General features: G+C 45.4%; 1 protein-coding gene across 2 annotated transcripts in view; it reads right to left on the reverse strand.

Annotated features, from left to right (window-relative positions):
* Positions 1-1,345: 1,345 nt before the first annotated feature.
* The window catches only part of Ube3c (ubiquitin protein ligase E3C), a 102,377-nt gene continuing 76,842 nt past the window's right edge, over positions 1,346-26,880 (reverse strand). The window contains exons 19-24 of one of the 2 annotated variants that reach the window (XM_020179306.2): positions 19,046-19,129; positions 18,427-18,639; positions 14,195-14,383; positions 14,045-14,111; positions 10,382-10,512; positions 1,346-2,836 (exon numbers count right to left, since the gene is read on the reverse strand). In XM_020179306.2, coding sequence (XP_020034895.1) covers positions 2,666-2,836; positions 10,382-10,512; positions 14,045-14,111; positions 14,195-14,383; positions 18,427-18,639; positions 19,046-19,129 — 855 coding nt within the window. In that variant the 3' untranslated portion in view covers positions 1,346-2,665. The remainder of the gene's footprint in view (positions 2,837-10,381; positions 10,513-14,044; positions 14,112-14,194; positions 14,384-18,426; positions 18,640-19,045; positions 19,130-26,880) is intronic. The other variant, XM_020179308.2, reaches the window with a different exon arrangement.

The raw sequence follows: 26,880 nt of genomic DNA on the forward strand, positions 1-26,880 counted from the left end.
TGATCGCAGATGCCATTAACAGATACAATAATGAAGTTTTTAACATTGTGAAAACTGCCCAAATGTGGCAGAGACAGGAAGTGGGAATAAAGGTGCAATGGCTGTGCCAGCCGCAGGGTGCTGCACATGGAGATGAGGTGTGTTTGAACTCGAGAGCTGTCCTGCAGGGCTTTCTGCAGCAGAGGACTCCACGGTCAACACTTTCCCCTCTGGACTTCTTCACTCAGGTGAAGAGGGTTGGGGCCTAGCTTCTACTTAGTTACTGAATTATGTACAACATGCCTTTACTTTTCTTTAAAGCATCAGTCAGCCAGGCACTGGTGGCTCACGCCTGTAATCCTAGCTACGTAGGAGGCAGAGAGCAGGAGGACTGCAGTTCACAACCAGCCTGGGCAAATAGTTTGCGAGACCCTACCTTGAAAATACCCAAAAAGGGCTGGTAGATTGGCTCAAGGTGAAGGCCCTGAGTTCAAGCCCCAGTACTCCTGCCCCCCACAAAAAAACCTCAAAATTAATCAGTCAGCTCAGCAGTCACCTCCTCAGAAGTCCCTGGAAGGAGCACTTAACCCCATCAGGGCCCCTCCTGTGCCCCAAGCCCATAAGCACTCCTGGGTTTGGGGTTTGTGCAAATGGCCTTGCTCACCACGTGCACTGGGCTGTGCAGCTGCAGACGTGTGGCTGGACAAGGCTGACTTCATGAGCCTAACTGCACCAAAGCAAAGGTCTCTGAGCAGGTACAAGAGATGCTCGTAGTAATGGACAACAAACCCACCACTTAGACAAAGTCAACAAAAATAAGCAAAAACTAGGACAGAGAGTAGAAAAAGGCAAACATGACAATGACCAAGAAACCTCGGGAGACGGCACTGGAGTCTGGGAGAGCATGCGTCGCTGTGGCCCACTGTGTGGGTTCAGAGGCCGTGGTTTTATTACAGCAGAAATAATGGATCACAATGACTTGGGGCAGGACGCCAATGCAAGCATGGGGAAGAATTTAATGAGAAGATTTAGCCATCAGAACATACAAATAAATAAATAAGCTCAGAAGAGCCAAAGGGGGGCTGAAGGAGTGGCTCAAGTGGTAGAGTGTCTGCCTAGCAATCCTGAAGGTCCTGAGTTCAAACCCCAGTGGCATTAAAAAAAAAAAAAAATCAAGCAAATTCAAGAAGAGCCAAAGGGGAAACACAGACCAGTATCACTGCAAATCTGTCTTGTCTCAGGTACTCCAGTTCTAAAACCTGATGATAAAATACACACAGACAACGACGCTGAACATTCAACATGAACAACCTAAAATAGAAATAAGTCAAAGACAAATGCTATTGCTGCATAACAAGACTACAAATAGCATTTAAACACTTAATTTATTATTCAAATTAAGAAATGATACAAGTTTGTTTTGATAATGGTCACTGTCTTCAAAGTGTCATTCAGTTCTCCCACATTTAAAAGTATATTGCTAATTCTGGTCAACTACCTTGAGAAGCCCAGAGCCTCCAGCAACAGATGCTGGATGGGGCAGGGGCACCTCCAGCAACAGATGCTGGATGGGGCAGGGGCGAGGGCTTTGGAGTCCTCCTCCCCAGCGTCGCACAGGTCTGCACAGGGCTGCTCCATGCCACAGCCGGCTCCCAGATGCTTCCTGTTGGCAGAAGCTGAGGTTACCTGGCAACAACTCAGGCCTTGATAAAGTGCCTACGTGAGACTTGACCAACATTCTTCTTCCCGACTCATGCTGGGAAGCCCATCTTCGTGTCAAAGCAGCAGCAGGAAGTGGCGGGTTCTGAGGCCTGGCGAGTACCCCCAAGATGTCCAGGACGATGGGAGTACAGCCTGGGCCAGGGTGTGGGGGGAGAGGGGGCGCGTGGGTCACGGACAGACGCAGCCCACCACTTTGGTTCAAAACGACTTTAATAGAAGCTGCAGTGCCCACATTCCCCAACCGTCACTCCAGGTGACACATGTGCCTCGGGAAGTGCAGGTACCCTCCTTCTCCCATGAAAGCCCTCCAGGCACAAAGCAGAGACAGAAACAGAGCAAAGAGCTCAGTACCCTCACACCCACACAGCAATAGCCACACCTCATGACGCATGTCAGTTGTACACTGGAAAGAAGCATGCTACTCCCGTCAGGGGAAATGGCTTGAGAAGCACAGATAAAGAACCACTATGGCTGCCTATTTTCCAGACCTCACCACTGTGGGAAAAGCAGCAGTTTTAAGTTAGGCTTGTAAACAATCAGTCACAAGGGAGACAGTGGCCCTGGAGCTCTGTCTCAGCCCCTCAGCCCCTGTCTCTGCGGATGGACGGCAGGCGCTCGACCCAGGAGGCGATGCAGGCAGCTCAGGAGGGGACGCTAACCGGCTTTGGCAAGGCCAAAGTTTCATCTTTGGTTAATTTCACTGAGTTGCCACTAGTCTAAAAACTGTGCTCTTGGCAAATGACTAAGCCACATGGCACAGAACAACTGTTACTTTAAGTTATTTGAAAAGCAATGTCCATCTAAACAGGAGACCGTGTCATAATAAAAATCATCTAAAAAATGAAGGAGGGAGGAATGCCAGGCAGAGGGAAGGACTTAGGAGAGCTGCGGGGTCCAGCCTGAGCACTCTTGTGGGTCTGGCAGGTGCCGGCTGCTGTCGGGTCGGATCCAATTCAGCCTTAGCTCAGCTCAGCTCAAAGCCAGCAGCACACTCAATAGCATAGAGTAGCTTGCTTCGCAGAAGGGACTCGTCGTAAAACTCTGGGAGCTTCAGCAGGTTCATGCAGGTGCTGGCCGTGGGGAGCCGCTCCAGGTCGGAACCTCCGTTGTGAATGCAAAACGCAGGGTACAGCTCCTGGAAGACAGCAGCATAGGACGCAGTTACACTCAGTGGCCTCGGAGGTGCACAGGACAGGGATATGAAGATGGCCCTGCCTGCGCGTCCCCCAGTGAGGCAATGTCACCGCAGTCATGCTTCCCCAAAGCACTTTTTGCTGTTTTCAATTACACAAAGGCCTCACCTTCCAGCTGCAGCACGCACAGTCCCCAGAGCTTCAGGAGTGGCTCAAGAGGAGAGTGCCTGCCTGGCAAGGGCTGATGTTTGCTCATGGGAACCATTTCAATTAGCGTCTCTGAAGGTTTTTGTTCCTTGCTCTCTTAAAGGTTTCTTAAAAAATTTAAGCGGCCATGTGCCAGTGGCTCCCTCCATAATCCTAACTACTTGGGTGGCAGAGTTCAGGAGGATTGAGGTTCAAAGCCAGCCTGGGCAAAACTGTTTGCAAGACCCTATCTCGAAAAAACATAAAACAGGGCTGTGGAGTGGCCCAAGTGCCTAGCAAGCATGAGACCCTGAGTTTAAACTCCAGTACCACCAAAAAAAAAAAAAGTGAAAATTTAAAAGACGCAAAGGCAAAGAGCTTGTTTTGAAATGGGAAAGAGCCTTCAGGGGAGGAGGGCAGGGCAGGGCTCAGGTGGATGCTTCAGACCAGTCTGCAGACTCAGTTTAGGATCTGTGGATGCACAGGCAATACCACCAGAACTCATTTGACTGAAATGGGAGAAAAAAAGCAGTCTCTACCGATCTGAAACAAAATGAAGTAGATGAACCTATTCATTGGTGGCTTAGTCACACAGTGAAGAATTATTTCCAGTGTTTTCCAGAAGTGCTGCCATAGTAAATTATTGGGGTTGTTGTAAAACCTTTACAGCACTACATATAACATGCTAAAAATACAACTTATTAGACGATCCCTTAACTTATTAGTGAATCAGGGACACAAGCTAATAGGAATCAAGATCACTAGTGAAAAGATAACAAATACGAATCAAAGAAAGAAAAATTTTAGCCAAGTGTGGTAATGCGCACCTGTTAATTCCAGCTACTCAGGATGCAAACGCAGGAGGACGACCTGGGCAAAGTTAGTGAGACTCATCTCAAAAACAAAATAAAAATGGAAAGGGTATGCTTCAAGTGGTAGAATGCTTGCCTACCAAGGGTGTGGTCCTGGGTTCAATTCCTAGTACTGGTGGGGAGGGGAATAATAAAAACTTGGAAAGTGTGAATTTGAAATGGAAGCATCAATCTGAACTCAGGTGATGAATTTTCCTCTTTCTGTCTATGAAGCAGGTCTGGAAATGACAGCCACTGGGCAGCAATGGCCAGAACAAGGTTGGGTCCCTTCAGGCCCAGTTCTCAGGGAAAGGAACCCAAACTCACTGCCTGCCTTTGGAGGGTGATTGTCAGCACACTTGTGTTCTGAAAACTGGTGGGCACAGGAGAATCAGGACTTCATCTTTCCTGTAGGATGATCAGAAACGAGTATAGGTCTTTCTTGATAGCACGTTTCAGCTAATGATAAGTAGATCCAAGAATGGATCTCGGCAGTGGCCACACAGGACCAGCTGCATTAGGAGGGTGGGGTAATGAGGAACTGTGGATCCACAGAGCAATCCTAGCCCCTCAAGGAGTCTCTCGAGCACTGGCCTCCTGTGCAGGCCCGAGGACATGCCAGAACAGGACACTGTGTAGTGCTGCTGCCTAAAGGGAAATTCAAGTTCAGGACCTGAGACAAAGCCTCTACTAGCTTTTGAGGTATACAAAGAAGCAATCCACTTCCTCCACTAATTAAATTACAAGACAGAATAGAGGGGCAGAACTTAGAGACGAGAGGAAATGAGCACGCTGGTTACTATTCAGGTCTGCAGGGAAATCATCGCTCTGTACTGCAGATACCCAGTTCTCCTCCCAGAAGCAACTGACATTTGGCACGGACAAGAAAATACGCTCTCCCTCTGCATGTTTTCACATGAAACACAGGCCTGTCACAGCTGTCTGAGTGGTCTAACCACTTGGTCACATGTCCTAGTGACTTTTGCCTAAAGGCCCAGCCCCCTCCTCCTTCTGTGGCTGCACAGTACCCTGCCACATGGAAGCAGCACGCACGTGGTTTCAGCACTGCTCAAGTTTGTCTACAGGCTAACACCCACATGTGGAGCACCCATAACAGCAGGCCTGGTGCACGATGGGGAGGGAGATGTCCTTTGATGGCTACAAGGAACCAGTAACTACATCTTCCTGTGTCACAGGGGCATGGATAGGTACCTTCCTTGCACTCAAGGTGTGTGATGTGGCTAGGGTTTGCATCGACCAGGAAACAGCCAAGTGAGACGTCCCTGAACCTGCTTGCTCTCCAGCCTGCCTGGCACAGCCCCTCACTGCAGGTGTAGAAGAGCCTCAGGAGCCGAAATGGGCTGTACATCTGGCTGGGCTGCGGAACTGGGGTGCTCTCCAAGTGCTGGGACTGGGACTGAGGGAGAACTTTATGTAACAGTGACAACATTCAGTAGCTAATTATGGGATACTGTGATGTGCATAAAATATTTTAAGCCAGGTGTGGTGGTACATGTTTGTAATACCAGCACCCAGGAGGCCATGGCAGAAGGATTGAAAGGCAGCAAAACCAAACAAACAAACACCCTTACTACTTGGAAAAATGATCCTGCAGTAATGTTTTTGTTCTTTTTTTGTGCTGGGGATTGAATCCAGGGTCTTATGCATGCTACACCCACACTCTACCACTGAGCTACATGGCAGCTTCCTAAGGTGATGATAAGTAAAAAGGCAGTCCATGAAACAGAGTAAGTTACAGCAGCTGCATTGTGTGTGCCTAGACACACATACATTTGCAAAAGAAACAAAACATAATGACAGCTAGATTGGGAAAGAACAGATTCTTCTTACAGCTGACCACATTTTCCCTTTCTCTATGATGCAACATGGATTTTATTAGGAGGAAAAATCCAACAACACAGCAATAGTAATTACCTTCTAGCTGCCCTGTGCCCTTGTACCGGGGCTCTGGGAACCTGACCTGTCACCTAGCCCTAGGCCCCGCTGTTGTTTCACCCACACCTGGAACTGAGCACCTGTTTTATGATGAGGACAAAGCTGAGCAGGAGCACAGCCCACAAAATGCCGAACAGAGATGCACACGATTCTTCTTCTCAATCTTTGTGAGTCTCTCTCCTGTTAATAATATTCACTTAAGTAGCAGGGTGCCAGTGGCTCCCAACTATGATATTAGAGGCTGAGATTGGGAGGATTGAGGTTTGAGGTCAGCTTGGGCAAAGGGGCAAATAGATCACAAGACTCCATCTGTAAAATAACCAGAGCAAAATGGACTGGAGGTGTGGTTGCAAAGCAGTAGCACTGCTTTGCAAGTGTGAAGCTCTGAGTTTAAGTCCCAGTCCCACCAAAAATAAGAATAAAAAAAAGAAATAAACGTAGCACATAACATGTGCTAAAACACTGATTTTTTTCTAATTGTGTTTCTTTAAATGTCTCATTAAAATGTCAGGTCAGAAATCATCGCACTTACCCAGCATGCTGAGGACACAGGGCTTGAAGACACTAGGACAGCATCCCATCCCTGAGACAGGAAAGGGAGCTGAGTAAAAGGGAAGGCCGGGCAGTGAAATGCCACATTTCAGATGTTAGTTTTTTCTTTCTAATGCTAATTGCATTTCCTACTTAGAACCTCTGAAGTGAGAAAATGAGGTTCTTCACTGAAGTCAGAGTCAAGGGCACCATTTTGTGTGTAATTATATACAGCAGAAGAGGAATTTGCATTAATTCAGAGTGAAAAAATCATCAATTTATTGTGTGGCCAAATGGCAGCTTAACAATTGTCTACAGCGCTTTAACAACGCCTTGTCTGCAGGGACCGCATTCATTAGGCACATTAAACCTTAATCAGCTAGCAGAGGCTAGGCTGCTCCAACAACCTGGCATGGAGGAAGGAGCCCCATGCCTGCCTTTGCTGTCTGCTTGGGGGTCTCCTCCTCTGGACCTGGAGCAGCTCTGGTGCACTCTCAGCACATGCAGCCCATGGGAGCCTCAGTGTCAGAGTCATTTTCTAAACTTGATGTTTAACATGACAACTATAAAAACTATTAAGGAAAACTTTTTTTTTTTTTTTTTTTTTGAGGCAAGATATTATGTAGCCCAGGCTGACCTGGAACTCACAATCCTCCCGAGCCCTGGGACTACAGATGCACCACCATACCCAGTTTGGAAAACTCTTAACTACATTTCACATAAAAGACATGTCAGATCAGGGTTTACTACCACTGCTATTCTATCTGGGATTCTAAGAGCTCATTCTCTATACATGTGGCCTCTGCAGTGTGGCAGCCCCTGCAGGGACAGTGCTCTTCTGGGCTGGTGTTTCTCCCAGATGGTATCAGAACATTAGAGCTCCTCATTTTCACTGCTGCTGACACCACCACACTGACTGACCGGCCAGGAGCTGGCCAAAGGCTCAGCCTCCACCTTGTCTGCATGGGAACAGCCTCCTTTCTGAAAACCAGATGCCACACTTTCTTATCTCTAGGTTTGGCATTGTTTAGAAATAAAATCCCTTAGAAGCCTTGACTTTCATGGTAAATGTTACTGATAAAATTACCTAGTGGCATTAAATTGTAAGATGTAAGAATTACCTTCAGTGACTGTATCATTACACAGCAAGGCCATTATCCCCTCACCCGATGGCAGAGTGGGTGAGTGTCCACTGAGTTACTCGTCTTCTTCCTCACGCCCCGCCCACAAGGAACCATGCAAAGGCGGGCTTCTCCCAGCTACTCCACGACTTGCACAGACTTGAGGCCAGTGCTCATGTCTGGTGTGGGGTTCAGCACTCACCACAAGGAAGTTTCTACCTCACTATACACTACACACTTGGCCAGGAGCACTGCAGTCTTTCTGAATCAGTAGTGTCTGTGTGTCACTTGTTGGTCCAAAGTCTGTCTTTATTTGTGGTGCTTGAGCTTAAAGCCAGGACCCTGCAAGTGCTAGGTAAACATTCTACAACTGAGCTACACCCCAGCCCTTAAAAATTCTTATTTCGTTTTGAAAGAGGGTCTTGTTAGGTAGCCCAGGCTGCTTTGTGATCCTCCTGCCTCCACCTCCTGGGATTACAGAAATGCACCACCATGTCTAGCTTTTTCCTGTTGGAGATGGGTTTATCTTCGTACACTCTTTGTTCTACCAGTTCAGGTTCCTTCCACTTTCATGTTTTCTATTTTACAATTTCTAAGGTTTACCTTTATTTTCTTTTTACTCTTGGTACATATACTGGTTGTCTGTCTTGCCTGGTGTGGGGAAGATTTAAGTAATTTTTAGTTCTATCACCTTCACGGAATAGCACTATTTGGAACCAGGTTTAAGTTCATAATCTGTATCATTCATGGACCCAAAACACGGCAGTGTGGACCATTGCTTTCAGTGAGAAAAGAATGCACTGTAACTGGACGGCTCCTCTGTCCTCCTCCTGACTTTGTCTCTAGGCCTGGGGCACTAACAGGGATGCTGTATTAATAACTAATGTTAATTTTTAAAAACAGCTCAATAAAATTGCAATTTGCCAACTGTAAGATTTAGGTATTAAGCATATAATTCAATAATTTTGATAGATTTATATATTTGTGCAATTATCCCCACAATTCAGTGTGGAATGTTTTTACATCCTCAAAAAACTATGGCTCTACTCTGTGTGTAGTTGTGTCTTGCCTCTTTCACTTAGCATGCTTTTGATGTCTATGCACGCTGTAGTATGTATCAGAATCTCGTTCCTTTAAATTTCTGAGTGTTTCCACTACATGTTATCCACAACCAGCTGATGTATGTCTGGCCTGTTTCCAGTTTGGGTTCAACATTTACATGAACACAGAGTGGACAAATGAATGTTGTCATCTGTCCTGAGCACACTCTTAGCACTGGAATTGCTCCATGACACTGAGGGATATTTTCATAATTTTTTTTTTTTTTTTTTTGGTGATGGTACTGGGGCTTGAACTCAGGGCCTACACCTTGAGCCACTCCACTAGCCCTTTTTTGTGATGTGTTTTTTCAAGATAGGGTCTTGTGAACTATTTGCCCGGGTTGGCTTCAAACTGCTATCCTCCTGATCTCTACCTCTTGAGTAGCCACCGGTGCCCGGCTACCTCCAGCCTTTTTTATTTTGCTTGGTGGTACTGGGGTTTGAACTCAGGGTTCCAGGCTTGCTAGGCAGGCACTTCACCATCTGAGCCACTCTGCCAGCCCTGAGGGACATTCAAGATAACTTGCCCATACTAACACTGCCGGGGACAGAGATGGAAGGAAACTGAAAAGTATGGTACTACATGCCATGTGTAGCCCTGGGTCCTCACTTGGGGAATGCAAATTCTACAAGGATGGAAAGAGACAGGTGGCATTCCTTCAGCAAGACTCGCACCACTTGAAGGGCAAGCAGAGTCTCAACTGCTGAGCTCCAGGTGCAGAGCTCTGATGTGGCAGGCCCCATAGGCTGGAGAATGCCTAATAAGCTCTCTAGTCATACTGGAACTGCCCACGCAGGGCCACACTGTGAATCAGGCTGAATCTCTCTATTTTTGGTCAATTAATTGTGGTTACTTAAGAGAATGTCCTGTTGGGTGCCAGTGGCTCATGCCTGAAATCCCAGCTACTTGGGAGGTAGAGACTGGAAGGATCTCAGTTTGAGGCCAGCCTGGGTAAACAGTTCACGAGACCTCATCTACCAAAATGGCCTGGAGGTGTGGCTCAAGTGCTAGAGTGTCTGCTTTAATAGCACGAAGCCCTGAGTTCAAACTCTGTTTCTCCCCCCACTCCAAAAAAAAAGTCCCTGTTAAAAAATTATGTGCTGAAATATCTAGGGAGTAAAAAATACAATGTCATCAACCTACTTCTCAAATGACCCAGAAAACAAATACTGAGAATTACAATGGTACTAATACAGCCAGATGCCACAACCGGAAGGTATCTGTTCAACCCTGCTACTCATCTACTCACAAATCTAAATATTTACTATAACTTTCTGATCAAAAGTTAGGTGACAACACCTATCTTTTAAGTTTCATAAGCACACGTGACAACAGGCATAGCTGTCTCAGTATATCCTGTATCACGTACACCACTGTGTGCATTCTGAGTAGGAGGGTGACTATAGGAATTTTAATCTCTAAGGATGACATATCGTGCTATATGAATTGACACTGATTTTCGGAAGTGATCAAATGAGTCAAGGCATCGTAAAGGGGCAGGGACAAGCAGAACAAAAACTCACTTCTGCTCTTGTACACAGAACAACATTCTTAGTTTGTGCTTTCCTCAATCCAGGGGAATAAGAACAGCTGCAGTTTGGGATTATGAGTGATGATTCACACTGCAGATCTGTGAGCTCAACACAGGCTGTGTAATCATAACCAGAATGCACACGTACTACACACAGGTTAATGTTGTGAACACGATAAAAAAGCAACACAAAGCAGCCCAGTGCTGGGACACACAGATAGTGGCCATTACTGAGACTGGGTTTAAAGGAAATGCATGAAAGCTGTGTACCTTAAACCCCAAGAGAGGGGGTCGGGAGCAACTCGTCACAAACTTGAGCAGTTTACGCTTTTCTTCATCAGTGAAGCTTTCCACAACTCTCCAAAAGACTTTAATGACAGGATGATCAGCAGAATAGCCTCCTATGACAAATGTACACACTGTATTAAAAGTAAAATACAAGCAAAAGCAGGATTCTCTTACAGCACTGAGTCAGTGAGGAAGGGAGCTCTGGGTCAGTGAGATGATGGAGACACCAGAGGGCTGGGAGGGGACAAGAGCCAGAACAGGCATGGCTGTGACCATGCGGTGACTGCAGGTAGCAGGACCCACATTACAAATCAGCACCATTACTAAGCAGACCCTAAATAAAGATTTGCATGTGTTTACACAGTCCAAGAATGGTAGACACTGGGATTTTTATTTCTAATGAAGCTGGGAGTTTGGCCGACGTGATCTTAATGTCTATGTTAATCTGATCACCTCTCCTGATAATAAGGCACAGAGTACAGCTGACAACTAGCCCTGCATGTGATTAGACTACTATTCTAAAATGTACTATCTGCTACTTACAGCTTTTAATCTCACTAAGTGCGCCCTAAAACTAAAATAATTACTGTATATTGTTCCCTCATTGTTAATACACTACAGAAATAACATCAATAAAATATCTTAAGTGCATTAATTGGCACCAAAATGACTATGATAATATTTTAACCCTATTTACTGGAATAGCTAACATCGTTAAAGGCACAGCTTTCAGTGTGGACAGGGCAATGCAAACAACCCACCACAGTTTCTTGGCAAAGGAGCAATCAGACTGATTACATTTTCTTGAACTATGACTCAAGAGTAGGGACAGTGTGACCTTAGATATTATTTGCCTTTGCATAAAGATTAGAGTTCAAGTTTAGAGCAATACGAATTAATGACAGAAGGGAGAAACACACACATAAATATACATACATGTAAATATAAGTCATTTTTTTTCAGCAAATTTAGAGCTTTTACAATGATTTAACTCAATACAGTTTTGAACTTTTCCACTTCCTCAGAAAGATCCTACATTCATCCCCCAGGCATCCAGGGATCCACTGTCTGTACACGTGCTTTAGAGATGGAAGTCAGGGCCTTTCATCCCTTGCATGCTAGGCAAGGGCTCTACCACTGAGTTGACCCCCCTCGCCTATGTTCGGCTCTTGGAGGAACCAAGTCACCTTCCACAAGTGGCAGCACAGTCTCATAAACCTGCCAGCAATGAACAAGGCTTCCGATTTCTCCACACCCTCCTCAACACCTACTTTTGGTTTCATCTGTTTGCTGAGCCATCCTAATGAGTGTGAGGTGGGATCTCACTGTAGTTTTTCTTTTTCTGGAGACAGGTTTTCATTGTGTTGTGCAGGCTGGCCTCCAGCTCTCAGTCCTCTAGCCTCAGCCTCTCAGAGGCTAAAGTTACAAATGCCTGCCCCTGTGCCTGGCTTTCATTATAGTTTCGATTTGCATTTCCCCAGTGATTAGTGAAGCTAAGCATCTTTTTGTATAGGCTGTTTGTCTACCTTCACTGGACACATGTCTTTCAGTCCTGTCCATCTGTTTGTTCATTCACTTATGTCTATATGTGGTACTAAGGACTGTACTTAGGGCCTCACACATACAAGGCAAGCACTGTACCCTAAAACATACTCCCAGCTGCCTTTCCCCATCTTTAAACTGCATTGTCTTTTCAGTGCTAAGCTGTGAAAGTTCTTTTTCCTTTCTTTCTTTTTTCTTTTTGACACAGGGTCTCACTATGTAGCCCAGGCTGGCCTCAAACTCAAGATCCTCATACCTCAGCCTCCAGAGTGCTGGATGTACAGGCATGTGCCAGCACAGCTGAATGTATAAAGAGTTCTTTATACATTCTGGGCACTAGAGTCTGTCACAAGTGTTATTTGAAAATATTTTCTCCATTCTGCAGACTGTCTTTTTATTCTGTTGATAGTGTGCTTTCTTTTTAAGTCTGATGAAGTCCAATTTACCCAAATTCTTTTATTTTTTGCTGGTTTTGGTGTCATATCTGAGACTTCGTTGCATAATCCAAGGCTGTGAAGATTTACCCTATTTTGTCCTGCCAGCTTTGTGGTGTTAGCTCTTCTGTTAAGGCTATTGATTTGTTGTTATTTTCATCGATGGTGTGAGATGGGTGAACAACTTCATTCTTTTGCAAAAAAAAAAGAAAAAACCCCACTTGTTTGAGGACTGAGGTCACCCCAGGCAAATAACCAAAGCAAAAATGGACTGGGAGTGTGGCTTGTGGTGACACGCCTGATTGCCAAGCGTGAAGCCCTGAGTTCAAAATCTAGTCCCACCAAAAACCAAAACAGTTGTTCTGTGTTCCACTGTTCCAATAACTGTAAACTCCTCTGAAGAGACGCTGCAGTTAACACTGCTAACACAAGAGTTCCAGTGTCTCCATATATTCACTAAAGCTTGAAACTGACTTCTGGTTTAGCTGTTCTAGTCAGTGTGTGGCAGTGGTAGTTCATTGGACTTCATTTGCATATCCCTAATTACTAAGGGCAGCGAACACCTCCTCACATGCTTACTGACCATTTATATATTTACTAGAGTGTCCTTTAAAAATTTTCTGACCATGTTTTTCAGTTGGGTTATGTATTGAGGACCAAGACTTCCTTCATCTATTACAAACACAAATTCATTATCACATACATGATTTGAAACTATTTTCTCCCAATTTGTGGCTTATCTTTTCATTTTACTTTCTTCTTTTTTTGGTGGTACTAGGGTTTGAACTCAGGGCTCCACAATTGCTAGGCAGGTAATCTACCACTTGAGCCATGCACCCAGCCCAAGAAAGTAGGTTGTGAAAACACAAAAGATGCAGTACAGTGTGTAAAAATAAGGAAAAAGCTTCAATTTGTATTTTCTAATAAATCCCCAAGAACACTGAGACCAGTGGTTATAAGGAGAGAAGGCTTTTGCTGTTACCTCCTGCAGCATTCTGGTTCTCAGCCATGTTAATTACCTACATAAAGATTTAAGTGAGTCACTGAGGCCCCTGCCTATAAATCCCTGGTACTCAGGAAGCAGAAGTCAGGAGGCTCATCATTTGAAGCCAGCCCAAGCAAATAGTTCGAAAGACCCTATCTCAAAAACACCCAACACAAAAAAAGGGCTGGCAGAGTAGCTCAAGCAGGAGAGTGTCTGCCTGCCTAGCAAGGGCAAAGCCCTGAGTTCAAATCCCAGTACTCCCCCACCCCCAAAAAAGGTTTATTAAACTGGGCACAGGGGCTCACTTCTGTAATCCTAGCTACTTGGGAGGCTGAGATCTGAAGAACCTTGATTCAAGGCTAGCCCAGGCAAAAAAAGTTTTCAAGACCCCATCTTAATGGAAAAATCTGGGCATAGTGCCATGCACCTGTGGTCCCAGCTATGGTGGGAAGTGTAAAATAGCAAGGTAGTGGTCTAGGCCAGCTTGGGCAAAAAGGAAGAGCCGATCTCTAAAATCACCAGAGAAAAAAGGGCTGGAGGTGTGGCTCAAGGGGAGGAGTACCCCTGCTTTGCAAGCGTGAGTTCAACCCCAGTACTCCCCAAAAAAGATTTTATTAAAAACTGCCTTGGAGCTATGGCCATCTGAAACATCCCAGGAAACATGCCCGATATGCTGTAACATACCTGAATAGTTTGTGAACGATTTTAGATCCTCCAGACTTATGGGAACTTGTGCACCAGAAATTAATACCTGAAAAACAGTTAGCATAGTAAAATCTGAGATGGACTCAGAGGAAGCATTTCATTTCTCTTAAGGGTCGGCAGGGACAGTACCTGAATTTCCTGCTGATCAAACATGCGGAGCCACTCCAGGCTGACCACGTTGGCCAGGCCCTGTCGGAAGGCCAGGCAGTGCGGGCGGATCTGCTTGTTCAGCCGGTAGTCGGCCACCAGGTGGATGTATGCAATGCGGTTGGCACCAGTGACAGGGATGTCTTTCCCCCCAAACTTGAGTTCAACCACCTGGGAGCACAAAACACAGGCTTATTGACATTCTCAAAGTGCAACAGTAAGGAGACAAGAATCTAAATACAAACAGCACAACCAGTCCATGGCTGCCTTCAGCTCAGGCACGAACCTCAAAGGTTTCTCCGTCTTTAAGATGGTTAGCCATTCTCTCTCCCCTGAGTACTAGAAAACTGAGAAGCACTGAAGTTGTGACAATTTCACTTAAAAAAATCAGAAACTATTAAGGGGAAAGTTATGAACCAATGATCATTGTATGTCAGGAGAGAATAAAAAGCTTCATTTTCGAGAGAACACAACCTAAAAAGTCTGCGTTAAAATCACCTCGCACAGTTGCTGCATTTCTTTCAGGGGCTCTATTACCCGAGCCACTCCCCCAGTCCCTGTGTATTGCTATAGTGACATTAGTACTTACTGTAAAATACTTTAAAGGATAGTGCTGGACTATGAGGCGCATGCCTATAACGTCAGTTACTTGAGTGGAGAGAGGGAGGATCATCGGTTGAGGCCAGCCTGGGCAAAACTATAGTGAGACCCTGTCTCAAAAACAAATGCTGAAGCTGGGTGCCAGTGGCTCACACCTGTAATCTTGCCTACACAGGAGGCAGAGATCAGAAGGATAGCAGTTCAAAGGCAGCTCAGCCAAATAGTTTGAAAGACCCTATCTTGGAAAGGGCTGGCGGAGTGGTTCAGATGGTAGACTGCCTGTGTAAGCAAGTGTGAGGCCCTGAATTCAAACCCCAGTACCAAAAGAAAACAAAACAAACAAACAAAAAACAAAGGTTGAGTGTGGTTGTGTATATCTGCAATCCTAGTACTTGGAAGGCGGAGGCAGAGGCAGAGGCAGAGGCAGAGGCAGGAGGATTGGGAGTTTAAGGCCAGCTTGGGCTACATGATCGAGACCCTGTCTTAAAAAAAAAAAAAAAAAAAAAAAAAAAAAATCACCAAATGAAAGAGAAAAAACAAAAAAACAAAACAAAAAAGGCACACAACAATATTTTTGGAAGTCTAGAACATGGCCTGGAAAGCACTCCTATAAGCACCACACAGTGCTAGGGTAAAGGTACTGTGGTGGAAAGGCAGAGAACTGGACTCAAGTTTTCACTTTAACATGACTATAGACAAGTCACCATGCCCCTTGAGTTTCTTTCCTCAGTAGGAGAATGATGGCACTCGCTATTCTCTTGGAGTCACTGTCATTAGGTGAAGTCATACATAGAAAACACCCCATCACTTACAAAAGAATGCACTCTACTTAGAACATTCCTTAAAGACACTCCGGGTGACAACGTAACAAGGGAATACTGCCAGTGGACACTGACGTCCCAGTAACCTCACTGTGACTTGGTAGGGAGGAGGCAGACTCCGGTTAGAGACCTGTGGAGCGCACATTACAGAACTAGCAATACCCCACCCGATTTCCTCTTCATAGTCCTCCTAGGTTTGATAGTCCTAGGGGAACAGGGCCGTTACCACGCCTCTGGGCAGTGGCTACAGGACGAAGTCTGTGGGTTCTTGTTTTATAAAAGTAATGAAGCTTTAAACTTGAGTGTTAAATCTGTCCGATTTGCTCCCTTTGATATTTCACGGCTTAACTGACGAGTCAATCTTTCTGGCTCATTCACTTTCTTTGGGCTTTCAAACGACTGTCTCTGGGCTGAGTGAAGACTGTTCATTACCTTAATCCCCTCTTGTCCTCAGCTGACAGTCCATCTGTTAACCGTGCCTCCAGACGGTGGCTATTCCCCTTCCATGTGTAAAGTAACACCCTTCTTTTAAGTGGATTACGGCAGGTAATGAATGGTGTGCTTGGGTGATGTGGAAGACAAAGGATCAGTGAAGGTTTCAGTTAAAGGAACTTCCAAAGCTACTAATGACGCTGCCTAATCAGACAAAATGGGATTTCTGTGTTTTGGAGGCAAAGAAAGTAAGTTTATTACACAGCCCTGGGACATGGTATGGAAGAAGCAGAGTAAACACTCAGCCCATCTTCAGCCAATTGTGGTATTTCTAATAACTTTAAAATGGTATCCTCTCAGAATAACTTTAAAATGGTATCCTCTCAGGCTAAACCTAATGCATATTTAAAAGCAATGCCAAACACATGCTGAAATGAGACCCCATGACTTGTCCAAGGCCATACAAGTGAGAAGCAAAACCAAGACTGGAAGCCAGGTCCCAGGACTCCAGCTCAGCCGGTCACACACAGGCGACTACTTATGGCCCTCTAAACCTGCAGCTTTTTCCTCTAGGAAGATGTGCATAATAACTTTAGCTCCTTATTAAACAGCCAACAGGCATCTATACTGATTACACTACAGAAAACCAACTTGGGAGAGATGGCATTACTTTAAGACCCTTCCCTAAATTAGGTATACAATTACATAGTTATTCTTAACTGTATCTGTGGCGCTCTACTGGAACACACAGGACACCCTTATCATCTAGCCAGCAGAGAAGGGAAACACCCCCAATTAAGCAGCGGCCTTGGAGCACCCTCACAGCAGTTCTGACCAGGAGCTGCAGGCCAACAGTAGCACACACACCACCTCTACCTGGAAAAGTGTCCTCCAAGCCTCATTGTTCAGCAAACACCTGGTTTTGCACCCTTGAGATTTCAGCTTTACACTAAGAAGAGGTTGAAAGAGATGTATCTAAGTAAGCTGCAATCAAATAAAACATGGCTTTCATTTCTTCTTCCTGTTTCAGGACACTGCTGTCAGTTCTGGAGAAATAGGAGAAGGCCCACGCAGTATTATTTCCTATATTCTAACCTAGGATTTAATCCAATCTTATTTCTGCAAGAGGTGTTTTTAAAGACTCAGAAACAGACGGAAACTTGAGTTCCAAAACATGACCATTTTAACGCAACGTCCAGAGGCTCAGACACCTGCATGTTCAAGTCTTTGCTTTTTTTACTTTGTTTGGCAGGGAGAGGGGGGATGAGAACAGGGGTGCAGACTGAACCCTATGACTCATACATTGAATCACTCTACCTCTGAACTACACCTGGCCTCCTCTGTGTGTTTTTTAGTTTAGTTTTTTTTTTTTTTGTGGGACCAGGGTTTGAACTCAGGGCTCTGTGCTTACAAAACACGCAGTCTCCTGTCTGAGTCACACTTACAGCCTATTTTGCTTTGGTTATTTTGGAGATGGGGGTCTCTCGATCTATTTGCTTGGGTGAGCCTCCCAATGCCAGCATCCCAAGTAGCTGGGATTATAGGTGTGAACCACTGGTGCCCAGCCTGGTTTAGGTTTTTAAGATGTCATCAAGTGTGCAGACTATACAGGTGATCTGCTGCTTGAGAGGAAGCCAAAATGAAGATGCCAAGAAGTCTGTCTCAAGCATGGCACTGCTTTCTGTCAGAAGCAGCACCTTGCAATGCTGGGTCACAGCATCAGGATGGCATGGGGAGGGTGGAGAGAAAGACGACAGTCACAAGTACTGGAGAACATGGGGAGTCTGGGTGCTGCGGCAACCTCTGTGGTGAGATGTGTGGGGGCAGTCACGGTGGGGTCACTGTGGCGAATACTCTGATGTCTCTCACACGACCCAGCATCTGAGAACATTTAAGCCTAGGCTAAAGTAGACAAGGCAGTATGCAGTGATGCCTCAGGGGGTGGGGCGGGGGGACAGGGAGGGACTGCCTTTCTTTCAGGGATAAAACTATTCTGTAATTGGCTGTGGTGATGGCTGCATAGCACAGCTCTACAAATATAGTAAGACCAGGGACTTCACACTCAAAGAAGGTGGATTTCATGGCATACAAATTCTAAGTTGTTCCTAAGAAAATTAGTTTGATGCTGGTGTAGTGGTGCATGCCTGTAATCCTAGCACTTGGGAGGTAGAGTCAGGAGGAGGACTGAAAGTTTGATGCCAGCCTGGGCTACATACCGAGATCCTAGTTCACAAAAACAAATGAACAACAACAACAAAAAAAAAACCAGATGGATGTGGAGGCCAGGAAGCACTCCGTATGCTGCAGAGAAGTCAGGGCTGCTGACATCTCCCCACTGATGCGTGAATGAATGGGACCCACCTGGGCCTCCCCGAGGTCGTTGTTCACCACGGTGAAGTTTAGTCCCAGTTCCTCTACGTCTTCCTCGTAACTCTTGAGGAAAAGCAGGTTCTTGTAGACCTCAGGGTCCAAGGAGGCCAGGTGGTGGATGTCCACATCTGCGCTGGTTCCCAGCAGCTTAGAGAGGAAAAAGCCTGCGAAGGGCAGTTCCACCAGCATGTTTTCGTACAAAGCCTTTGAACAGACAGAGCATGGACAATGATCAGCATGCGACACTGTGCTGAGGCTTCCTACAAACAGAAGAACACAGGTCCATGCGACCCTGACAGGGTCCTAAGAAAGCAGGCCCTGTCTATACAACAGTGAAGCCAGTGGGTTTACCATGAACCCGTCTAGCCTCAACAACTCTGCTTATGCATTAGGTATGGCTGACAACTTTGCAGCAGACTGTGTGGGGCTGAAACCTACATTTGTCAATAGCACACACACAGACAACCCTAGAGGTGTGCAACCTAGAGACCTGCCTGCTTTATTCAGATGACAGAAGGAAATGAGAAAACAAAGCTTAGCATTTCGTGCACCACTGGCCTCTTGCTCCTGAGGCTGCCTGTGTCAGGAGTTCAGAGTCAAGTCTGCTTACTGTGGATGGACAGCACTCCCTCCAGAAGACCAGCCACCTCAGCCGGGAAGCAGAAGTGCTGTGTCCTTGGACTTTCTTCTTGATCTGAAGACCAATGATGTCCCAATTAATTTTAAGATAGCAACCAAGAGCTTCTTCATGAGAGAATGAGTAATAAAACAGTAGCCAGCACTTAGCATAAACTGATCACGTAAATGAGGATTTGCTCCAAAGAGCCACAGTTGGCTGAAAGTTAAGAATGGTTAATACTGTTAAACTGGAGCACTTATAAACACCATTACTTCTGAATGAACGATGAGTTCAAAGCCAAGGAGAGCACTGCACAGAACTACATGATTGATCCCAGGTGCTGAAGAAAGGCTGTCATCCGTACAGAGGACTTTAAAGTAAGCTGGAAGTGTAAATCATCTGGTGTTCAATATGGGAGGTCATTGTTTGCCATTTCTGCATTAGTAACAATAAACCAGTGAAATTTGTTAAATATATCAGAGCTACCTGCATTTTAAACAGATATCCCACTGTGACTCATAAAATGTAAATGCATAGGTGTAATTTTTTACATAAGGCAGGTTTAAACCTTTGGAGCATTTAATACACAAGCACTAATAAATGATAGCACTGGGAACTATGACTGCATCAGCTAAATGGATTATAAATTAAGTTTCCATAATGTATGCAACCAAGATACAAACGCAAGCATAAATCAAGGTATTTTCTAAACACAGGTTAATTATACAACTTTGAAACTGCCTATTTTTTATGCAAAATAATCCACTTAGCATTTTTCAGCCAGTTGCACTACACTGGTTCCTAGAAGCGTATCAATAACTGCCTGTCGTGAAAAAAATAGCAATAGGTATATGGAAAAATCCTGTAACGTATTTTTCAGCTGTCTGTCCTTTATGAGTGTTTATAGTTAGAAATTGTGCCAAAATGATCTGAAATAAAAAGGATTAATTATGGTAGAAGCCTTTTAATATAAGTGAGTGCAGTCGCAATGCAATTAATGCAAATTGTGTCTCTATCAGGAGAATAAATGTGAGCCACACCACAGGCCACTTCTGTTTGCTGCCAAATAACTTCAGTAATTTACTACATTAAGAATCAATAAAAAAAATAATGCTTTTCAAATGCATCTCTATCAATCTTCAGGTAGTTCTAAAGTGAACATTTATAACTTAATCTAAAAACTATACGAGATGATGCCTTGCTTTAAAGCCGTCCTAATTGAGCAAGCAGATAATAATTTTAATTACTTTAAATCATGCTAACTACATAGCTTAAAAAATAAGAAAAGTGAGATAAGAATACAATGCTGTTAAGAGCTGAGCTTCAGAACTTAACTAGGAAGTGGACACTGTCACCTGAGCTCCAGCTCAGCAGGGCACACCCTGGTTTACTCAGGAGTCTAAGCATGGACAATGGTGCATCCACCTGCCACACATTTACTAAGTGCCGACTCTATGCCAGGGGCCATTTTCCATGCTGGGCTTCTGCACCCGTGAATTTATGCGCAAAAAGCATTTGTTCTTTAAGCTCTCGGGTTACATACAACTGTGCATATCATCAAGATTCATTTCAAATCCTTGGTGGTCACAGTTCTATTCCACATCTGTCTACACTGTCCACACATCTACCCTAGCACTAAGTGAAACACCAGTGTTCTTACACAGTGTTCTGTTTCATACCTGACCACCATGTGGGTGGAGCCCCCAACTGTGCCAACATCCCAGATGCCAAGCTCTGCTGGGTGTACTATGCTGTCTCTAAATGTCAGCTGAGAAGAACAGTTCACAAGTGTGGACGGAGACCAAGAAACTACAAAGAGCCTAGCTAGAATTTGAAAGACTCCAGGATGAGGCACTGTCTTCCTGGGTTCTTCCTCTCTTCCACTGAGGTTGCCAAAATCCCAGCAGCAGAGCCACCGGATCTCACCGGTGCCCCAGGCTTTCTTCCTTAGACCTGGCTCTCAGACTGCAGCAGAAACCTTAGGCCTCCATCTCCTCTCCTACTCATCTGCTCTTACTTCAGAAAATCTGAGACCAGGGAATAAGGTGGGAGATACAACTGCTCTTCTCATAGCTGGTTCCATCTTCCCATCCTCATTGGATGCCCAGAAGTTAATTTACAGTATGAAATTTCAAGCGATTCCAGCTGACTGGGAGGTTGAGGCAGGAGGCTTGAGAGCGCAAGGTCACCTGGGCTACACAGTGAAGTCCCTGTCTCAGAAAAGAAAAACAAAAACAAAAAAGAAAATTAGACCAGCTTGGAGTCACCCTTGACTCAGCTTCTAGTTCCATAGCTCCTATGTCCAGGCTCCATGAAAGAGAAACACGTGAGCTCACCCAACTAAATACTCACGGGAAGATTTTAAAAAAAGAACTTTACATCTTCATGACCAAAAACGTTTGCACCTCCATTTTTACCAGAGAAAGCCAACAGCCGAGTGTGCCACCTCTGTTCCTCACAACTGAGGACGACTGCTTCCCATAATCAAAGGTTCAGGTTCCAAAATACAACTCCAGGGAACCTGGGCTAACCCACAATCCTGTCAGAACCCAGCTCATAAGCCCTGGGGACCCAGGAATGTGCATTTCTATCAAGTCACAGGCAAAGCTGCTTTGTCTGACATGGGGGTCATCCTTGGACAAAGTCACCTTCCTCCTCTTTTTCATCCTATCTATACCACCAGAGTGGAAGCCAGGGGCGATCCCTCTGCCATTTCCAGCACATAGCAGCCAGGCTGCTATTCCAAAGCTATCAGCTTGGTGCCGTCCCCCGGCTCCCTTCTGAGTCCTGCTGCAGCAGAGCACGGAGCACTGACGTCTGTTCCACCAGGTCCCACATACAAACATGCTCTGCTAGAAGCACATGGTCCACAACACAGAAAATCACAGGGGCCCCAGAAGCCCCGTGTACTCTTCCAACACTGTCCGCAGGGAGCGTAACGACCCTGCACCCCCAAACACCAGTTAGCTCTGCCGGAATGTGCACAGCGGGCTGCTGCAGAATGCGCCCCTTCACTCAGCAGGTCTGTGCTCAGCCAGGTGGTTGTGAGAAGCTTGTTCTCGCCACAGTTCACATTTGCGCTGCTGTGTCTTATGCATGTCCTGTGGGGCCACAAGTACCATTTCTGCTGGTAACAGCTTCAGATGCAGGGCACAGGAAGTGTCTGAGCTGTGACGATGCCTTCAGGAGGGATGGCTGCTATCATCTGCTGAGGCTCTGCCTCCTATACTCCATGAGTCTGGTAGGATATAGAGGCCACCACCTCTCGTTCCCAACTTTATTTGACCTATGAGGAACTGCAGACAACATTCACCCTCCTCTTTCCTTGACATGATCTCAGAGTCCATGTTCTCCTGGTTTTCTCCCTGCTTTCCCTGCTGCTTCAGAACTTCCACACTAAATAAATTCTCCTTTGCTCTTGACCTCTGTACTTCAGGCATACCCTGGGAAGCCATCTTTTCCTCTGCACCTACTGTAGCCAGCACGCCCATGGCTTGGGTTAAGTCCTCAGCCCTGAACCAGATCTTCAGGGACCCTGCCCACTCAAGGTGTCCCGGTGTATGGTTTCAGGCATCTCAAAGCAAACTGGTCAAGTCATCCTCAAAACAAATACAGAAAGCCCCCACCTTTCCCCTTCCTTGGGCGTACTACTGCTCGCCACCACCACCTAGGGCCAAGACATCACGCTACCTCAACCTCTAGCTGGCCTCCCAACTCGAGTAACACAGAAGACAAACATAATTCAGGCTGTGTGTTCTTTCTTCCTAAGACCAGGCATCCCTGCCCAGTCTGTCACACCCCAGAACATGGGGCTCACTACCTATTGCTGCCTCCCTCCAGTGGCTCTCAAGTGCAGACAGACACTGTACACTGCCTTCAGTCTGCTTTTCTAAAGCTACACTCACTAAGTCTAAGGGAGTATTTAAATGCCTCTATTTTATTTTTAGCTTATTGTCTTTACTGTACAAATAAAGGACAGACCTTAGCAAATAGCAAACTTCAAGTGGGAGCAGGGAGGGTGTGGCTCTAACATTTGAGGTGGCATGGCAGCGGGCTTAGAAAAAGGCAAACAGCCTAAATCAAGGTAACACCAATGCATTCTCACTGCTGCCTGAGAGCGCTTAAAAAAGGTAAATGGAAAACAGCTTAATAGTAAGTGAGCTATTTTGTCCAGAAGCAGAAAAGGCACGTTTGTGCATGTCTTGAGGTCGTCAGAGCCAGGCACCAGAAGCAGTGAATTCAGAACACACCTGTCATCTTTGCCATACATCTCAACCACTTGTTTCCTGGCTAATTCTCAAGAAGCAAAATGAACACAAAAACCATGGCCTTAGTTTACCAGAAAGGTAACCACCTACCTATCTATGAATACCATTTTTAGTAGAAAAGAATAAACCGTGGTTATTAGCATGTTATAAATCCAGGTATGGCTGGGGGAGGGGCTCAGCCAGCATCCTGGCTGGGTTTGATCCTCAGCAACAGGGGGAAAAAACAGAGAGAGAAAGAGAGAAATAGAAGCAAGTGACTCTCACTCAAAAGGGATAACTTGTAAATTAGGGATCATCCTTGACTTTTCTGCCTCCAGAAGAGGAAGAAGGTCAGCAAAAAAACTCCTTAGGAAGTGGCCTCACTGACATCCACGAAGCGATCTAGGGACAGAAGGCCTGTGCTGCGCATAGCAGAACTCATCTCCTGCTGAGTGCACGCTCACAAAAACCAGGGGAAAACTGACCAGCTGGAGACCAGAGCTGCAGTGTGACCACAATGGGAAGCTCAGACCAGTCTTGAAGTGTGTCGAGCTCACAGTGTGTCTGCAATGAGAGAAGCTGTGCAGGCATCTGAGGTCACTGCATCCCCACAATCTGAACAGTCTCAAAGCCTCAGCAGATCCAATGGGCATTTTATTCATGCATGACAATGATGCAGAAGAATAAATTCTCCCAACTTTCAGAAAGGTCAAGATCAACGGCTAACTGCCAATGTTACCCTTTCTGATACATTAAATGCATACTTAATTCTACTAAAATACACAATTACAGACCACGCTGAAGTTACACAATCTGCTAACTAAAAATTTCAAATATATGACCAAGATATTATCAAATAATCTGATTTATAGACATTCTGCTCCAATTAAATCAATATTCTGAAGTAAGGAAAAAAGTGTCACTTTCAAATAAAATTCAAATATGATAAAAGATTTGCTTCCATAAATATTCTGAACTTAATTGGCTTAAATGGACCCAGGTGCTGCATCTATAGACACATCTGACACGACATGGCCACATCCTCGGCTGTTTATTTATCCCGTCTGGAGCCTGATTTACAGGCAATAAAGTGCAATCATGCCCCACACTGCAGGCGGGGGCCAGCTGCTAATGGAACTTTCAACTGAGAAGTGACCAGTGACGTGAGGCAATCCTTCCTGTACGGGATCACTTTTGAAGACCTCTTTGCACTTCATCACAGTAAACAACCACTAACGTGCATTAAAGAAAATTTAAATGCATTATGACCCAATAAATACCATAATCTATATACACCCTTCTCTGAAAGACGCAATGGTCAGTGTCGCCGCTAATGCTGTCTTGTTCGGTACCTACACCTGACGGTGCTCAGCACCCGAGTAACAGTTAACTACTTGTAGTCAGAGCATAATCATGCCCAGAACCCCTTAGGAATTTTCACACAGAAAACTATGTGAGGAGCTTATATTCAGCCTTTATGTGGAGCTAAATGAACTCCCATTCTCTAGCCAAATGGTTAATAATCTTTTGGTCCTGGGTCTGGAACCCACAGCTTCGTACACGTTTAGGAAGCATTCTGACACTAAGCTGTATCTCCGGTCTTTGGTTTTTTCAGACAGGGTCTTACTACGCAGCTCAGGCTGGACTTGCACTCACTGTGCAGTTCAGCTGGCCTCAAACTCGTGCTTATCCTGCCTCAACCTGCAGAGTGCTGGGATTACAGGTGTGTCTCACTGTACCTGGCTATCAGAATCACTGGATTTAGACAGCACTGCAGGTTAGTCTGGCAAAATTTTTCATTTTTATTGTCATTAATTTAGAAGGTGCTTGGGCTTGTGTGACTGAAAGAACTACAGGCATTGTTTTAAGTACTTCCACAAAATGAGTTATGAAAGTTACACCTTCCAGAGGAAGCTGAAACCAGGCTTATGAAAGCTTAAGTCTGTTACCACAAAGAAGAGATGCTATCTTATTGACCAAGCCAGAGACAGCTTGAAACGGGGGAGGAGGTCAGCTATAGTCGTCAGGCACCCAAAGGTGCCTGTGTTGGAGGTTTGGTTCCCAGCGTAGCAGGCAAGAGTTGGTGGGACCTTTAAGAGGTGGGGCCTGGTTGGGACCCTAGGTCATGAAGAGCTTGGGTGTGTGTGTGTGTGTGTGGGGGGGGGATTGACATAGATCTCCGGGACCATTCTCGTTGTCTGGTTTTCTCTCTAGCTTCCTGTCTTGCTATGTGATGTCTTGCTCTGACATGCAGTCCTGCCACTATGATGCCAGCACCATGTCTTTGAACACCCAGGTGTGAGCTGGAACAAACTTTTTTTTATTTATAAAGTAGGCTGCCTATCACATTATAGTAAATAAAAAAAGGATTAATGCATGTCTTATGTCTTTCTTGTTTTTGGTTTTGAGTGGTGCAGGGGTTTGAACTCAGGGCCTTGTGCTAGCTAGGCAAGTGCTCTACCACTTGAACCACACCCCTTGTCCCCTTTCATGTAGTTTATTTTTAGATAGGGCCTCACACTTTTGCTCAGGCTGGCCTCAGATGGCAACCATCCTACCTCTGACTTCCATGTTGCTGGGATTATGGCAGTGTACCACCATGCCAGGCTTGTTCTTTGAGACAAGGTCTCACCAACTTTTCTTGTCCGGGCTGGCCTTGATCTACAGTCCTCCTATCTCTGCCTTCCAAAGAGCTGGGATTGTAGGTCTGTACCATTGTGCTGGGCCACCACATCTTTGTATTTGCAATTTGAATAACAATCACTGGACCTACAACAATACACCCCAAAGAGATAAAATAATAAGGGATTATTGTGCAGCCAAGTAAAGGGCCCCTCTGGAGCATCGCCCTCTGCCCTGTGAGGCCTGGAGTTCTCTTGCTCTTCTTTGTTAATGAACACACATATACCTACTATAAAGCTACAGTAATCAAGACAACGCTCCAGTGGCATGAGGCTGGACACAGTGACCATGCCACAGAAACCAGTTACATTTTCGGTTGCCTTATTTTTGATGCCAAGGTCCCCAAGTCACGTGATCTTCAAAAATGAATCCCAAACAGATCAAAGAATGACATGCAAGAGCTAAGACCACAGCACTGTCAGGAAAATATATACATGTACATCTGCATGCTGGAGGTAGGCAATAGTGGCTTAGATAAGGCATGGAAAGCCCAGCAACAAAAGGGAAAAGAATACACCAGACTTCACCTGTGGACGCAGCGCAAGAGTGAGAGGAGCCCTGCAGATGGCAGAACACACCTGCAACTCATATACCCGGAAAGGGCTGGAGTGGCTTAAGTGGTAGAGCGCCTGCCTAGCCAGCATGAGGCTGAGTTCAAGCCCCAGTTCAAACCAAGAAAATGAATAAATAAATAAAAATAAAATACACAAAGGACTTAAGACAATTGTATTTAAAAACATGAGCAATAGATTTGACCAGTCACTTTTCTTTCTTTTTTCGTAGGACCAGGGTTTGAACTTGCAAAGCAGGCACTCTACTACTTGAGCCGTTCCTCCAGTCCTTGACCAGTTGTTTTCCTACACAGTAAGCATGTGAACAGATGCTCAACAAATTGCT

This window comes from Castor canadensis, chromosome 2, assembly GCF_047511655.1.
Source record: "Castor canadensis chromosome 2, mCasCan1.hap1v2, whole genome shotgun sequence".
In the NCBI taxonomy this organism is placed as follows: Eukaryota; Metazoa; Chordata; class Mammalia; order Rodentia; family Castoridae; genus Castor; species Castor canadensis.